We start from the raw sequence: 16,071 nt of genomic DNA, 5'->3' as shown, positions 1-16,071 counted from the left end.
AGTTGCTACATGAACCAAAAGCTAGTTGTGAGGTTTCTACATGCATCCTTAATGTGGTGGGACACTTCTAGATGCATCATTAACACAGACATGTAGTGACTTCTGGACACAGCAGAAATTTGCAGGGTAGTTCTGTGCAAGAAATCAAAGACTGTATGTGTCTAACACAGCACAAACAGTTCACTCACAAGCAATTTCTACTTGCTGCTAGTAGACATTCTTTATTACTGTGTTTGCAATTCACCTAAAGGTGTGAATGCATAAAAGCTCATAGTGACCAGGTATTCTTTTTTTCTTTTAGCAAGCTTTAGAGAAGTACTAAGAATCTAAAGCAGAGTTTGAGTGACATTATTTAGCACTTTAGATATTCTTTTACAGCAACAGCAACTTATTTTACAAGTCCTGGCCCTGTGTAATACAGGTGTGTGCTTCATAGCCTCAACCATACCCCACCATTACATCAGTTCACTGCAGCATGTAATATACTTACTGTTGTTAAACACTATAGGAATAAAGATTTTACATCAAGATTTTTTTATTTACAGCAGAGTATTTGTAACACACAACCAAACACACCAACAAAAAGCCATAAACAAACTCAGTGGGGGAAGCAGAGATCTGTAGGCCAGGTAAGACTCAACTGAAGAGAACCCACTAGTAGTTTGCAAGAAAGAATTTACAATTACACATCAATTGTTGTTCCATAACAACCGATTTCATGCAAGTATTCTTTACACTTCCATGCCCCCAGACAAAAAAAGGACAGTTTGATTACTGTTCTAATCATTTATTTAATCTTAATACGTTCTTCTGATGAATATAGTCTAATATATAGTCTTCTATATGAAAATTCTCCACTTAATTTGACAGAACTTTGTTTTATACAAATAAGACAATCACCATAAATGTTACATACTGGAGTGTAGGTCAAGAATGACTATATGCTACCTGTTTTGCTATTCAGTTATTTTCACATGCCAATGCCTGAAAGTACTGCACTTAAAAACAATAACACTGTTTACTGCAGAAATTACATTGTCTGCTTGATAGGATACATCACTTTGGTAAGTTAACCACCATTCACAAAAAAAATAAAGTATTTGTCCTTAATTTGTTCACTTTTCTGCTCATGGCTTCATTAAGCTGACATTTAATACAAGTGTGAACAGTCATAAGCTTAACACAGTCACCACTGAAAAGACACTTTCCCTTACCCCCTTCTTCCCACAGTCTTAACGCACATTTTAGCACAGCTTGAAACAACGCAAAGTGAACTAAAGTAGTGCAGTGTGCTTCAAGGTGTCCTTTAATGAGGGCACCAAACATTTTCATGGGGGACAGAAGTACAACAGAATTTGGAAAAAGTGAGATAGAAGCTCCTCCCCTGTCTTTGCTAAGACTCCCATTAGTTCAGCACATCAGATTTTTAACATAGCAGCCAACAGCATGGTTAATATAACAGGACTAAGGAAGAGACATATGGCATCCAGAGGACAAAACATAAGGCAGTCATTAGCATTTTGCCAACTGCCCAACCTGACTGCAGGATCTACTCATGAAGATTTTCAAAGACAATGCTTTTGATTGAAGAGTCTTGATTACCTACTCGAAAGGCCACAAAAGGGCCAACTGTTCAAGAGAACTTTAGCAAAAAGACCAGGTCTATGGCCAAGTTCTCAGTCATAACATTCACAGCTACCAGCCATTTCTGGGAGGGGAAAAAGAAAAAAAGCAAAAAAAAAAACCAACCAAACCAACAACCAACACAGACAAAAACCCAACATGTATCCTCCAAAATCTACACACCACAGCCAAACCTTTGTTCCTCATTTTTCATTTGAACTTATGTACAATCACTAGCCTTCACTCAAACCAAACTATAATCACCCAGTTCCATCATGTAACTCAAAACACTGAAGAAAAAAGCAAGGCACACTCAATCATGTAGGAATCCTGTCCCTTTCTGTGTACCAGGCAGCATGATAGGAGCCTCATCTAAATGTATTTTCAATATCATCACTATATCACTCAAAACTTTTATTTCATGGGCATACTTGGCCATATGTGTTGTGAGAAACCACTTCCAGGCTTCCTTTAAATAACCTTGAAGAAATCTTGATCTGAGGTTCAATTCTCACATCAACAGCAGCTGACTTGGACCACTGTGACCTGTAGTATTCACTGACAACTGCCAACGGTTTACTGCACTACACCTCACCTGCTTTGTTTTAGCAGCCTTTATGCATCTCAAGGCTGGAAGAGCTGTGAGCCAAAGTTGTGCCTGCTTACTTCTGCAGAGAGGCTGCTAAGAGTTTGCTGATGTGGAACAATTTACAAAGGTTTTGTCTGTAAAAACCACTAAAAAAGCTGAACATTTTCAGGCTTTCTACCCTTGGTCTCAACACAAGTCTTCTATGCCATGCTAGATATTTTTGCCACCACTGACAGACAGGAAACTGTTCAGATACCAGTTATTCAACCTCTCAAGTTTTAACATTACTGTACACTGGGGAAAAAAAAACATTGGTTAAAAATACATTTTCATGCCTTAACCCTTCAAGGGCCCATTTCTCCACTCTTCTCCTTTTATATAATACCAGACTCTGCAGTTAATTATATCATATCATTGGGACTATTACTTGCTAAGTCTGATGGAAAACAGAAAACAGAGTTTTTAACTTCAGTTTGATCAACAATGAACAAGCATGTACTCATGCACCACCTACCAGAGAAGCTCACCTCATTATTTGAGATAAGCCCAAGGATTAATAATAGCTTTTGTAGTCAATCCACTTTCCAAAGATAGAAAACATTAAGATGTAAAGGATTACAAGATTAATACTTTAAGACTCTGGTCCTGTGGCATTTGTCAAATACAAAGATTGGTGACACTCAACATAAATGTTCCCTTGAATCAGACTTGCATCCTGGAATCTGCACTTCCATTCAGTACAAGACTTGTGGCAATGTTCAACTTTACAACGTTTTGGCTGTACATTAACATCTGAATTACTGAGCAGCATTACATTGTTTTCTTCCAGCTCAGAGCAGAGGGAGTACCTGTTCAAGCTACCAAGGCAGAATGTTACTAGTCATTTCCAGTTGAAATCCTTAGTTTCCACATCTATACCAAGTTCCCTTTAACAAGTTTAAAAGCCTGACCTCTGCAAAAAAAAGGAGCACAAGACAGCCATCCCACCCTTTGTGTAACAGACTAAAGCCATTTTTATGTCAAAAGTCACTTCCCTGTACTGTACATTTTACAGTCTTAATTTCAAACAAGGGTCAAATTCTATTAAGGCAGGGAGCTGGTATTGGTTAACATTGCAGTACTCAGACAGTGATGTACAAGACATTTATTTGCAGTATGATGACAGTGATATAAATGGAAAAACCAAAACTGACATAGTTAATATTAAAACTGTTCTGAGAGCAATTCACATAATCTCTGAGACACAGCTTCTTTACTTGTTCGTAGTGTGAGCCTATACATCTGAAAAAGAATATAAAACATTATTTTTTAAACTCAGTTTGGTATTAAATGAATACACAGTCAATAGTGAAAGCTACCAGTTACCTCTTACTTGTTTTGTATAGATTTCATAGGAAAAAGACCTTGAGTTAAAAAATGCATAGGCAGCCAGCCAAAGAATAATAGTTTACTCAAACCACAGGCTGGAGTACGTTTTCAAACCTTTGAGAAATACCATCGTTCTAATATTTTTAGGCTTTGACAGCAAGGTGTTATCCAAAATTTTTCTTTAAGAGGAGTAAATGTGGAAAAGTCTAAAGAGTCTCGAGCACCACATCTTCAGAAAACAGGAGACTTTCCACCTAAACTTATTTTTAGTCCTCAGCTAACTTTGATAAAAACTCTGTCCAAATGCTTGAGAAAAAAAATATTCTTAACATTTTATTTGTTTGCTTATGTTTTCTTTTAGCCAACCATTCTTCTATTAATTGAAAATGGCAAAGGGAATTAAATTTAATCTTGTCTAAGGTACACAACACAGAAATATTAAATGTTTCCAATATTCAAGCGAAGACGAGACTCCATGTGCAGTGTAGAATAACACAAAGATCTGTTCCAACAGGAAAGAGAAGTGCTATGAAGAAGCAGCTTACCAAACTGGGCCAGGATCAGCTGCTACAATTTCATTTCTTGTTGGGAGTCTGCAATCACAATTAGCTATCGCAATAGCAATTTCAAATAAATACCTTAAGGAGTTTCAGATATACACAGACATACAGTGCAAACAAGAACTTCTATTTAAGCTGTAGATACTTAAATGGATACCTGTGCCTGGAGGTTGGGTTCAAGGCGCAGCAAGCATCCAATCTGAGTAGTTTTTGTATGTATGATACCAGCGCCAACAAAGTTAGCAGGATTGGGATCTACCTCCTCAAGGAGGGCTGATCCAAAGCCAATTATCTATGAAAGAAACCCAGAAGATTTAGATGTGAGGACAGTGGGACACCAAGCACAGCACAGTCTACCCAAGCACAGCCACTACCAACTAGCAAAACAAGTAGGAGACTAATTTTTATTTAAAGTGTTCAAGACATTAAAAAATTAGCCTATACCAATTTTATAACAAGTTTTTGAAGTGACAGAGTGACCCTGATAATGAGCTGTTCCTGAAAAGGTTCTTCTTCAAAACACCTGAGAAATAGTTACATTCAATGCAAGTCTCTCCTGTTTTTGATAAAGCCATCCTGTCTTACACTAGACACTTCTGTTTTGCCTACAGCAGCCAGTTCGACAAAAAGTCATTGGGTTGTCTTCTCTGACTAACAACTCTAGTTTAAATCAAGGCTTGAAGTATCTTCTAATTCAGTTTTAAGAACTGAATTAGTGTTTTCTTAAATAGCTCCAAGTTTCTAGCTGCTATTGAAGACTATATCTAATTCAAGCCACACTGAGAAACAATCCATTCTACCCAGCACTGCCAAGGGTCTGTTAGACAACACTGACTTACACTTTAACAGAATGATCCAACTGCCATATAAACCAAGATGAACAAAGTTTGCTTATACGACTACCCTTACACTAGAAATTAAAAACACCACGCTACCACCCACCTTTGCTTTTGTGATCTCTGCATCCATTGGGTGTTTTGCTTTAAAGATATTCTGTACTTCTTGTTTCGGACTGCAAGACAAGGCAAGATGAATACATGGTATAGCACATGTATTATATACAGCATTGTTCAATAACAAATAATTATATTGGGAGAGTTTGTAAATCATGGAATTAAGTATAGGATGGGGCACTGCACCAGCTACATTCACAATAAAATACCCTTCTTCCCCTGGCCCACCACAAGAGCCCCAACCCCAGATACAGACAAAGTCTTACTTGCTCAGCTGCTTCCAACGCTGAAAAAAGTCTTGAGAAGACATCTCTGTTGGCTGGAAAAATTTATTCAGTGTGATGGGTAATTTTACTGAAAGATTTTGAAATGTTCCACCATACCTGCATGTGAAACAGAAAGAACACATTGTGTGCAGCACAGTGGCAGCAGCTGTTCAGCCTAGATCAACCAAGCAATTGAGGATAAACGCTAAGGTGCAATTGTTTATGATTGAAATCCATCACCTGCAGATGTTATTTCTAAGATACAGTTTTAATCCACTGTTAAATAAATGTATTTGCTCTGTTAGACAACACATGAAAGTGAACTGGCAGACCTTCTAGTAAGGATCTCTCAGTTTCAACATAAAATGTTATCCTTCTAGATAGCACCCAAAGGAGTGAAAATATACTCCTGTAAAACATTCCAGTAAGAACCAGACTAGAATAACAGAATGTAGCCCAGAAGTCAAGATTTCCTAAATGATGATGTTGAATGGACACATGACTATTTTTGGCTGCACGCGTTTCCAATCCAAGTTGTTTGCAGAAATGTTCTTGGTTTCCAGAAGGGAGAAGTTACTGCATATACTACTGTCAAGATTTCTTAAGCAAACAGGAATACTGCTGTTTTATACAGACAGTGGAAAGAGAAGTCATGCATACATTTTATCAGTAGCTGCTTCTTCATGAGTATTTTTTGTTATTATTGTTTTTTTCTTTTTAAATTGCATCATTCCAAGTAGATTCCCCACCTCCCCCAGTAGCTTAAAGCTTTGATAAATCAATTTTTCAAGTAATTGTCTATCCAAGACGGCTTTTATGTGTCCATAATCTACACTTCAATCAGAAGACCAGGACAAGTTCAATATCTTTCATATATTTCACTAACATTTAAATCCTTTGTTTTACCTGAATTGAATGTTCAGGATTGGAGCTTCCATAAAGTCTGACACACATTCAATGTTCACAACCTGCTGAACCTGTGCACCTCCATCCACTGTGGGGTCAACAGGTTTTGTCTGAAGATTCAGGCATAAGAAGCAGTTAAGGAAACTGATAAATGAATTGATGACTTAAAAAATAAAAGGCAAATCCTCCAATAAGCTATATGAGGAATTAGCATCATGTACACTCATTCTCTATATGCTACTGAACATCCAAAGCTCAATTCTTGTACAGCAAAAACCAGTATTGTTTTTGTTTAGTTTTTCCACACTGACACACCTAGAAGTAATAACCCCCACAATTCTCAGTTATTTGGATATTGGAAAGTTATTTGGAAAGATGTAATCAAAAAGGTATGAGTGCACAGACAGACTTCACAATCAAAACCACCGGACCATATAAAAAACAGCCTGGAGAAGAGAAGGCTGAGAGGGGATCTCATCAATATTTATAAATATCTCAAGGGTGGATGTCAAGAGGATGGGACCAGACTCCTTTCAGTGGTGCCCAATAATGGGCAATGGGCACAGACTGAAGCATAGGAGGTTCCATCTGAATATGAGGGAAAACTTCTTTACTTTGATGATGACAGAGCCCTGGAACAGGCTGCCCAGAGAGGTTGTGAAGTCTCCTTCTCTGGAGACATTCAAAACCCACCGGGACACATTCCTGTGCAATCTACTCTATGTGAACCTGCTTTGGCAGGTGAGGTGTACTGGATGATCTCCAGAGGTCTCTTCCAACCCCAACCATTCTGTGATCTCATTTTGATGTGAACATAACAGTGACACTTTGAGTCAAACAAGCTTGATTACATAGTCTACAAAAATCATAAACTCGCAATACGGAGTGTTAAGGATGAACTGTAAGTTAAGAGCTTATTTTACAGTATCATCATTGTGTACACATTTTTCTGCCTCCATCTCAAGTCTGAGGTTATTGACCAATGTAGGAGTTGAAGGACACCACCACTATACCTCTGCTACTTCATGACAGCAGAGAATGCTACAGAGTTACATTACATATTTATTCAGCCTATTTCCTCCTTATTTCAAAGTAGTATTTGTGTAACAAGACCCATCTGCTCAAGACTTGTTCTTTCCACAAGAACTCTAGAAAGTTATCAGCAAGTTTCTCATTTCTTCACATTCAAAGGTCACCATGCCTTGATCCAGCACCTTTGTTAACATTTTGTGCACCATAAACCATAAAAAACAAATAAGAACAGACACATGCTACTGCATTTAAGGATATTTGACTGCAAGTCATCTGAACAGATAACTGTTGGAGTAAAATTCAAGAACTGTGTTGATGTCTTATTACCATAGAATATGAACATACGTCCTAGAAAGAAAAGAATAAGAGAAAAAAATAATGAGATCAGAACTTTCAGGCACATCGCATGTAATCATATTGAACTACCTGTGCTTCATGTATCTAATACGTTGTCTTTCTACCTTTCTGTAAAACAACCTTTAATAACAAGGCATAATTTACATGGTTTGTTTTACCAAGATATTTACAGCTCAAAATGAAATAACAGATTAAAACAAGCCATCAGAACCCTCTGTCTGTAGCTGTCAAACAGGCAGTTAAATAATCAGCAGGAGTCTTTCACTTGCTGGAGAACATCACTTTTTATGTAAAGAAGCTATTATTGTACCAGAAGCAATGCAGAAGGGGAGAAGCAAGCCACCCTAATGTTGGTCTGTGTTCAATTCCCAGCTCTTTCCTAGATATTTTCAGTATCTTGTACATTAATATATTATGACAGACATCTGAAATGTATTGTTTCATATATTACAATAAGCTATGCTATTAAGAAATAAAAACTGAGAACGTCCTTGATAATCTTGGCTGTATCAGCCTTACAACTAGGCAGCAGGAGCTGGAGTGTATGGTACCACTTAACACTTCTGCTTCATCTCAGCTACCAAAACAACCAAAAAGTTTAAGGAAACAAGAACCCATACAGAAGCCAGGGACACACAAACAGTTAAGATCCTAAGACAGCTTAGGCCCGAAAGTCACATATCCCTTTTAAGTAGCTGAAAAGCAAGTACTATCCACAACATCATGCTGGCATCAGGGCTGATAATGCAGACAGCTAACCACTTGACCTGAAAGCTCTTACCCAGGTTCTGTCGAAATTCAGATTTCAATCCAATTTGTAGCAACTGATTTTCAAATAAGACTCCATTATTTTTACACACAAACCTAGGCGAAGAGATAGAAAACGTGTTTTAAATTGAGCCATATGAAACAATATTTAGATCCACAAGATTCAGGGTTTACACAGAGGATGAAGATTGTGGTTAATCTAGAGTGCATCAGTCTGTGAGAGAGGCCTTTGCAGAAAACTGCAGAGTTAGAAAAGACAATTTTACAACCAAAATCACCACTTGGAGAATACTAAAAACTTAAATTTCTATTTGATAGGATGTCTGAGAAACTACAAAGTAAGCCACAATATTCTATACACACACACACAAACACACTGTCTATAAAGGACCAGGCAACAGACTAGGATTTTTCTTATTCATATTCTTGACAACTTCTGAAACTCATTAGGTTGGTGCAGAATTGAAAAGTTTGAAGCTTTGACTGTTTAAACCTGAAAGAAAAAAGAATCCCTTGTTTTACCAGTTCTGTATCACATAGATCAACTGAGAGCTGTATTTTTTTTTCCACTTTGAGAGAGGAAGCCCATTTTGCAGTGATTTCAGTCCTTTCTGTCACCTTTCATTTAGAAGCGGAAGAGGGGGTCAGCATACAAGGCACTTAAAACACAATCCCAAATATTGGTATATTCAACAATTTACATTTTTCCTTTATTTGTGAATACTTGCAAAACTTAATATACAACTGGCATTGACTTATTTTAGAGCAGTGTGCAATAGCACTGACTCAAAGGCAACTCTAACCTGTGTATTCATGAGCTTGTCATTAAATCCACAGCATCTACAAATGTGTTCTAGTCACAAGTCTGACAGTACATGTTTTTCTAGTCTTGCTGGTATTAAGTTAATGCACAATATAGTTTTGCTTTTAACTATATTCTGGAAGTTGCCCAGCCTTGCAAGGTTTTAGTGTTGCTTACTTGTGAAAAAGCTCATCAGCATCATGCACAGTATCAGCTGGTTCCTCAGAAACTACCTCAGATGAAGCCAGGTCAGGGCTAGTTCAGGCAGCACAAAGGAAGAAAGGCAGTAGCGACAGAGATAGCAGGAGTTAGTAAAGACAGCTTAGTGCTTAGTTATTTCTTTTACCTCCTTCCTCAAAACCGGCACTGCTGAGTTTAATGCATGAAAGATTTATTAGCTGCCCTAGCTCAGTACACCTAGAAAGGTTTTAGGCATTAGGCAATGTTTTCCCCCACTTCTCTCCCCCACCCCACCCCTCCCTGATTGTTAGGAACCAGCAATTCTTCCCAAAGACAGGAGACAGCTGAAGGTGTTCAGTAGCTTATAACTCTTGAAGAACCAAGTCCTTTTAGGTGGTTAATTGTGACAGCAAAAAAGTTTATTTCAAAACGATACACGTAGATGTATATTAGCTACTACAAATAAGTGCTTTGAAGCAGAGGCCTCATCAACTTTAATGGCACTTTAACTACAGCTGCACAATCAGCTCTTAGAAACACACAAGTATTAAGTGTAGGCAGGAATGTACAGGCACACAAAGAATGACTTACCCAAGTAACAGATTAGAAACAAAAGTGACAACAGCACTAAAAAGAGGCAGGAAACTGTAAAGGCAACTTCTCAGTATCATTAGAGAAGCATTTCATCATCTACAGACAGACCAAGGGGTTGGGCAATGCTATACTTTCTTCTGCAGAAAGAGAAAACTCTTTTAGGTAACTTTTGCTTATGAAGCTACTAGTATTGGTTTGTTTTTGTTTTTTTTTTTTTTTTCCTCTTAGAACAAGCTCTAACAAGCCTGTGTAGTTTCTCTAAGTCTTGGTATTGTGTAGCATGACTAAACATCACGTATTGCCTTCCAAGAGAAACACAGGATAAAGTCTCTATCACTGCAAAACTGCAACAATGCATTGCCAATTATAAAATTTTGATGAAAGTCTCAATGATCCAGGCAGATTAGTTTCACTAATTATGATTTCTATATTAAGATGCATTGCAAATCTGTTACGACTCATTTAAAATTTGGTCCTTGAAAACAGTAGTATGTTCTTTGGTCAATAAGATGGCAGATTTTTTTTTAAGACATTCTGTGATCTTATACTATTTATTTTCAAAATTTTTGGCAAATAACATCTAAGTGTAGTCACTGGATTTTAATATTAAAGGGATTAATACCACATTGAATCTACACTACACTTGGTAACGTAATTAAGATATTTGTGTCAAATCCCCCTTTTTAAAAAAGAAAAAAAAGCACTTGTTTCTTTTTTTCCCCTTTTCATGTCTGTTTGTCAGACAGCAGCAGAACAATTTAGGTATATCTTGCAATTCTGAGAACCAGTATTTCTGGATATAATCCATCTCACTGTTCCAGTATCAGCTTGCCATGATTGGAAAGACACAAGAATACTTTATGGAAATAAGAATAAATGTATTCACAATAGACCAGACAACCCTCAAATTCAAGATGTATTGAGATGCATAAGCAGCTCAGTTTAACAAAGAAGCAAAACCAGAATGAAAACTGGGCAATACTGTGTGGCTAATATACTCAGACTGATTACTATGGATTCAGTTTTTCCATAAGCAGAGGTCCTCAATAAAGACAGTACATGCAGCATAGAGTTCAAGAACACCTCTTGCTGCACAATTACCACTGAAAAATGCATTCAATAAGCTGGAACAAAACTGAAAGTTATCTGTATGTATTTTCTTCTCTAATCCTGTTCTAACAGACAGCTACCTCCTCAGATTCCTTACAGGGTAAAGTAATTACCTCGCAAAGTTGTCATCAGAACCAGGAGCAAGAGGTGCAACTGCAGAAGCTGAATCAGAAAATACATCCACCAGCAGGCTACCACTAGAAGACGGTGGGGGAGCTGAATTGGTGAGAGGGGCAGCACCCAGACCCAGCAGATCCGCAGATGGAGAAGGAGTAGACTAGAGAAGACAAGACACATAAGGGTTATGCTGCACCAAAATTAAAACAAATCTGTCTCTTTTGCATAGACAACTAAGTTACAGCAAAGTGCCTCTCCCCACCCCAAATCAAACATTGAATAGACATATGAGGCTTCATGAATGCAGTTACCACCTTGCATTTCAACTTCAGTTCATTTACAGATGTGGTTTTCTTTTTTTTTTAATTTCTTCAAAGATAATTAGGTCTATCTAATCATTAAATAACAAAACCAAAAAACACACACAGAAACATCTGTCTAGATTCTGATTCTGCAGAAGACAGACAACTTTACCCCCCTTTTCTCTCCACTCCTTAGTTTTAAGGAAAATTAAGTACTGTAGGAAATAAAATTCAAAAGTATTGCTTTTCTTTAATGTAGAATCCAGCAAGAAAGGCAGTGGCTTTTACACAAACCTAAATTAAAATATCACAACATCTTTAAAATTAACTATCAGTTTAGCCTTGGGTTTTTGAAGGTTCACAAACCTTAGAAAAAATGTAAAAGCTAACCAGCAAAAAAGCAGAGCCTATAGCTAGATCCAGTAGCAAACACTAGAGGTAGAGGTAAAACCTTTAAATTTTTTGTCCTCTAATATAACAAATCAGGTATCCAGGACATAGAATCCTACAGAGGCCATGTATACGCACCCACATCATGTGCAAGAACAAAATATAGAATGTGAAACGAAGTGTCCATGTATTAGATATTTGCAGCCTACAATATATCAGATATGCTGAAGATGAAAATCATGAGATGCATTTGGATTGAGTCTGAAACTTTGTTTCTGTAAGCCAACTCTAAGTTATCTTACAGTCCAAAGACTAAATTTGTTGTGATACAATGAAAAACTCCCTGGCAAAAAAATTTCAGAAGTCAATTGGTAAGAACTACTGAAAACAAACAGTTGAACTCCAATTTGGAACATATTGTTGGCATTTAGACCAGGGTCACACCAAAGCCACTGATGAAGGTAACTTAGTGGAGTTTATTACATGGCTGCAACCCATAAAGAGAAGATTATAAAGCATAACATAATTTTACTGCCAGACACCTCAGTCAATTTGGAATGCAAAGAATATTCGGCAACTTTTACGCTAGAAAGGTATTTCTGTCCATTCAAAGATGTTATGCTTGGAATATCTACTCTTCCATACTGCAGTGACTAAAAGTTAAAGGATTACGCTTTAACAAGCTGGGCAGGGAGCATGCTACAAAATTTCCTTCTCTTAGGTAATCTACTACTACGTCTCAAATCTAATTAGAAGTTACGCTAGTCATTAAAACCAAAAACAAGTATTATATTATGGGAACAATTCATCCTAGCAGCTTTAATTGCCAATAAAATGAGAAGTTTCAGCTCAGAAAAGAAACAAGACTGTGGCCTTGTCTACCATAACTAAACTCAACCAGTACTATCAAATAAACAGTAATGACATCACATATATTTAAGGACATCCACGTTATGTGTTGTCCACTTGTAATAAAAACAATACAACCCACAACAAGATTCACAATATCTACCATGTTAGACAAAGCAACAGAACTGCTGATCCTTTGAAATTCAAGTTACTCCTTTTAAATATGTTAACTTTATTATCTCACTTTCACTGCAAGGAAACTACCATTTCTAAATTTACAGCAATATGTTTCAATGTAACAACATAAACAGGATTTTCTTAGGCTGCAGACAGTTTGTCTGCATTTACGTAAGATTTCCAAAGGAAAAAATAACACTCAAGCATGGGGGGAAGCAGCTCTGTGTTGCCCTGCTACTTTACAGCAAACACCTACCATCTGAAATTTGAGATGAGAGGTTTTAGTCCCCTAAAGATGGCACTTGAAGGAAACCATTCTTTTCTCACTTGTATGCCATCTAAATTAGTGAAATAACAGCTTTTAAACTCACAACAGCACTGGCATTGACAGAGGCAGGTTCAGCACTTCCATTCATATCAGAGCTCCTCTCCTTTTTGATTTCTTCCAGATCAGTAACTGTGCCTGGGCCTTTCTTCTTCTTGAGTTTAGCCAAAATAGAAGATTCTCTCTCTGGAAAGGGAGGCATTTCTTCCAGCACGGTAGCCTTATCACAGGAAAAAAAAGTGTGCTGGTTAAATATACAGAAAAAGCCAAACCAGCTTTTAAGTCTTTGAAGAGTTACACCTCTATAGATTGCATAAGGTAAAAGCAAAAGTAATTGTCCACGTAGAAAATGACTATGCAGGTTTACCGTATAGTGACGGAGTAGAGTTGCTTTTAAAAAAAAATAAAAAAAAATTAGAAGTTTAAGTACCCCCAAAACAGTTGTCAGGAGAACATGAGCATATCACTTCTCTGGTACAATGCTATTGGATTAAAAAAAAGTTTGATCATAGCAGCCCTTAAGTCAAGCAGACCCAGACTGAAACCACAGAAGACTTCAAAAGGATGGAGTTGGACTTAAGCATTTATTAGCTGTTAAGTCTACGTGTGCCATGCTCTGGTCAGATCTGAGAGCATCAGGTTAAATACTGCAAATTTCAAGGAGGCGGGGGGGGGGGGGGGGGGGAAGAAAAAAGAAAAATCAGTACAGTAACAACTTTCCTGATCACCATCAAAGAAGGCCTCAAAACAAAGCAGTAGACTTTTGGTATCTGAATACTACAGTACCCGGTACTATACCAGCTTTTACTGGCTTCCCAGCTCCTGATTAGCATGCTTTAACAGCCATTTATCCCACTAAACGAATAACAGCTTTGATTTTTGCTTTAAGATGACTGCACCTGAATTAGGTAGACTAAAAGAATCAGCATGAGCACTGTGGATCTTTAATTCTGCATAGATATTTCTGAGCAATCAGATAACATTTAGCACACTTTACTTGTTGACAGAAGATACACGTAAAGACTTCTGCAAAATAATAACATCTTTATACCTACCAATATATCAGTACTGGCAATAGTACTGAGCCTCAAATACTCAACAGCTCTCTGCTGCAGCTCAACATCAGCATTCTTTAGCTGACTGTCACTACGTAGTACATCTTGAATTGTAGTTTTGATTTCCGGAAACAGGTTCACAAACTTGATGTAGGTAGACAGGAGCAGAGCTCGGGTAGGAACACTACACAGATGAAACTTGGAATGTAGCAAGTTGAACTGGATGAGAGGACTTAAAAGATGGGAAGAAAAATAAGTTCTTCAGTTTTTGCAGACATGATGATTCAACTCTTGCTAGTAATGCATTAAGGATTACTTGTTAACTGGCCTTTAGGAATACTGAATAGACATTACATTCTTCACAGAAAGTGTTACTACTTCAATTCAGTATTTCAGCTGCCTTACCTTGATCTTGGATCACCTGCTATCAGATTACCAAATTCTCCCAAGATGTAGCCACCCACTTTTACAAGATTCTCATGGCATGCTGGAGCTTGAAGGGCCTGTAAGAACATATTAATAGCCATCAACCTCTAGTGTATCAAAAGATCTTTTCTGTCACTTCTGTCACTTCCACGTCTAGATTCCTAGACTACTGTAAGAGCAGACTATTTGTCTAAGCACTATAAAGTGCATATAAGAAAAGCATGGTAGGTGGTATGACTTCAAAAAAGAATCTCTAACATAAGCATTACTTGCTCAAGAGCACTCTTAGGCCCACCTAACAGCACTGTGGAGTTTTGAGGACAGATGCAGCTGTAAGATGTAAAGATGTAAGGTTTCCCCCTACACCTTTAAGGGTGTCAAAAGGACATTATTAATTTAAAACTTCCAAGAATGTGCTGAAGTTGTCCAACAAAGATACTTTCTTTATTAAGTATGAAGAAACCCATAGCAGTGACGAGTTCTGAAAGTCAGCTTAAACATTCAGGAAAGGAAAAAAAAAAAAAGAAAAAAAAAGCTAGAAGCCCATATGAAGCAAATGTTCTCCTTTAATAGGTCAAATTCCAATTTTATCAGATCCTGAGCAGAAGGAATTGGGTGTATGTTTCCAGAAGGATCAAGTTATCACTCTGAGTGTTTTGGACTCCTGCATGCAGAAAACTCAAAAAAAAAAAAAAAAAGCAAGGGGTGCAAAAAAACAGAGGCAGCAGCAAGATGCCCTGTAAAAGGCTTCTATTTTATCTACATTTCAGTAATTTTCCAGGTAACATGATTGCCTTACTAAGCCATGCATTCAATGCCACTCACCAAGATAACAGAAAACCCAGCAAAAACCCTGCCCTCCCTCACCAGAACAGAACCAGGTGTATTCTACATTACTTAAGCCAAAGAAGCTTCTCATCAACTTAACAGTCTCTGGCTCTGAAAAATCCATGCTGCTAGTTTTACAGTACACTTCAGCAGTGCTTTGTTGAAATATTAAAGATACTTTTACTCCTCCCTAACATGAGGAAGCATCCACACCTGCTAGATCACATGGTGTTTTCTTAATTCCTATCTGATTTTGAAAGTGAATTGAAAATAGTTATTCTCACCTCAAAAACAGTCTTTGCTGCATACCCTTGAACATCATCTCTGTTGATGACAATCTGAATAACTCGATACCACACTTCTTCACTGACATAGTCACCAGCAATGCGAATCAGATTCAAGATGGTATCCACATACCAGGTATAATCCACTGCATACTTCTCAGCTAGAATTGCAACTTTCAGAACCTGAACACACGTAAGAGAATAAAGACG

General features: G+C 37.5%; 1 protein-coding gene across 3 annotated transcripts in view; it reads right to left on the bottom strand.

Annotated features, from left to right (window-relative positions):
- Positions 1-3,341: 3,341 nt before the first annotated feature.
- AP2A2 (adaptor related protein complex 2 subunit alpha 2) overlaps positions 3,342-16,071 on the bottom strand; it is a 52,890-nt gene continuing 40,160 nt past the window's right edge. For all 3 annotated transcript variants that reach the window (XM_082057419.1, XM_082057420.1, XM_082057421.1), the window contains exons 11-22: positions 15,862-16,044; positions 14,729-14,826; positions 14,324-14,555; positions 13,315-13,488; positions 11,222-11,385; positions 8,436-8,518; positions 7,556-7,645; positions 6,266-6,389; positions 5,360-5,476; positions 5,083-5,152; positions 4,298-4,432; positions 3,342-3,493 (exon numbers count right to left, since the gene is read on the bottom strand). In XM_082057419.1, coding sequence (XP_081913545.1) covers positions 3,416-3,493; positions 4,298-4,432; positions 5,083-5,152; positions 5,360-5,476; positions 6,266-6,389; positions 7,556-7,645; positions 8,436-8,518; positions 11,222-11,385; positions 13,315-13,488; positions 14,324-14,555; positions 14,729-14,826; positions 15,862-16,044 — 1,548 coding nt within the window. In that variant the 3' untranslated portion in view covers positions 3,342-3,415. The remainder of the gene's footprint in view (positions 3,494-4,297; positions 4,433-5,082; positions 5,153-5,359; positions 5,477-6,265; positions 6,390-7,555; positions 7,646-8,435; positions 8,519-11,221; positions 11,386-13,314; positions 13,489-14,323; positions 14,556-14,728; positions 14,827-15,861; positions 16,045-16,071) is intronic.

This window comes from Streptopelia decaocto (genome assembly GCF_964273445.1).
Source record: "Streptopelia decaocto genome assembly, chromosome: 7".
Classification (NCBI taxonomy): domain Eukaryota; kingdom Metazoa; phylum Chordata; class Aves; order Columbiformes; family Columbidae; genus Streptopelia; species Streptopelia decaocto.
The sequence above is the reverse complement of the archived record's forward strand: the minus strand, read 5'-3'. Positions and strand labels throughout refer to the sequence as shown.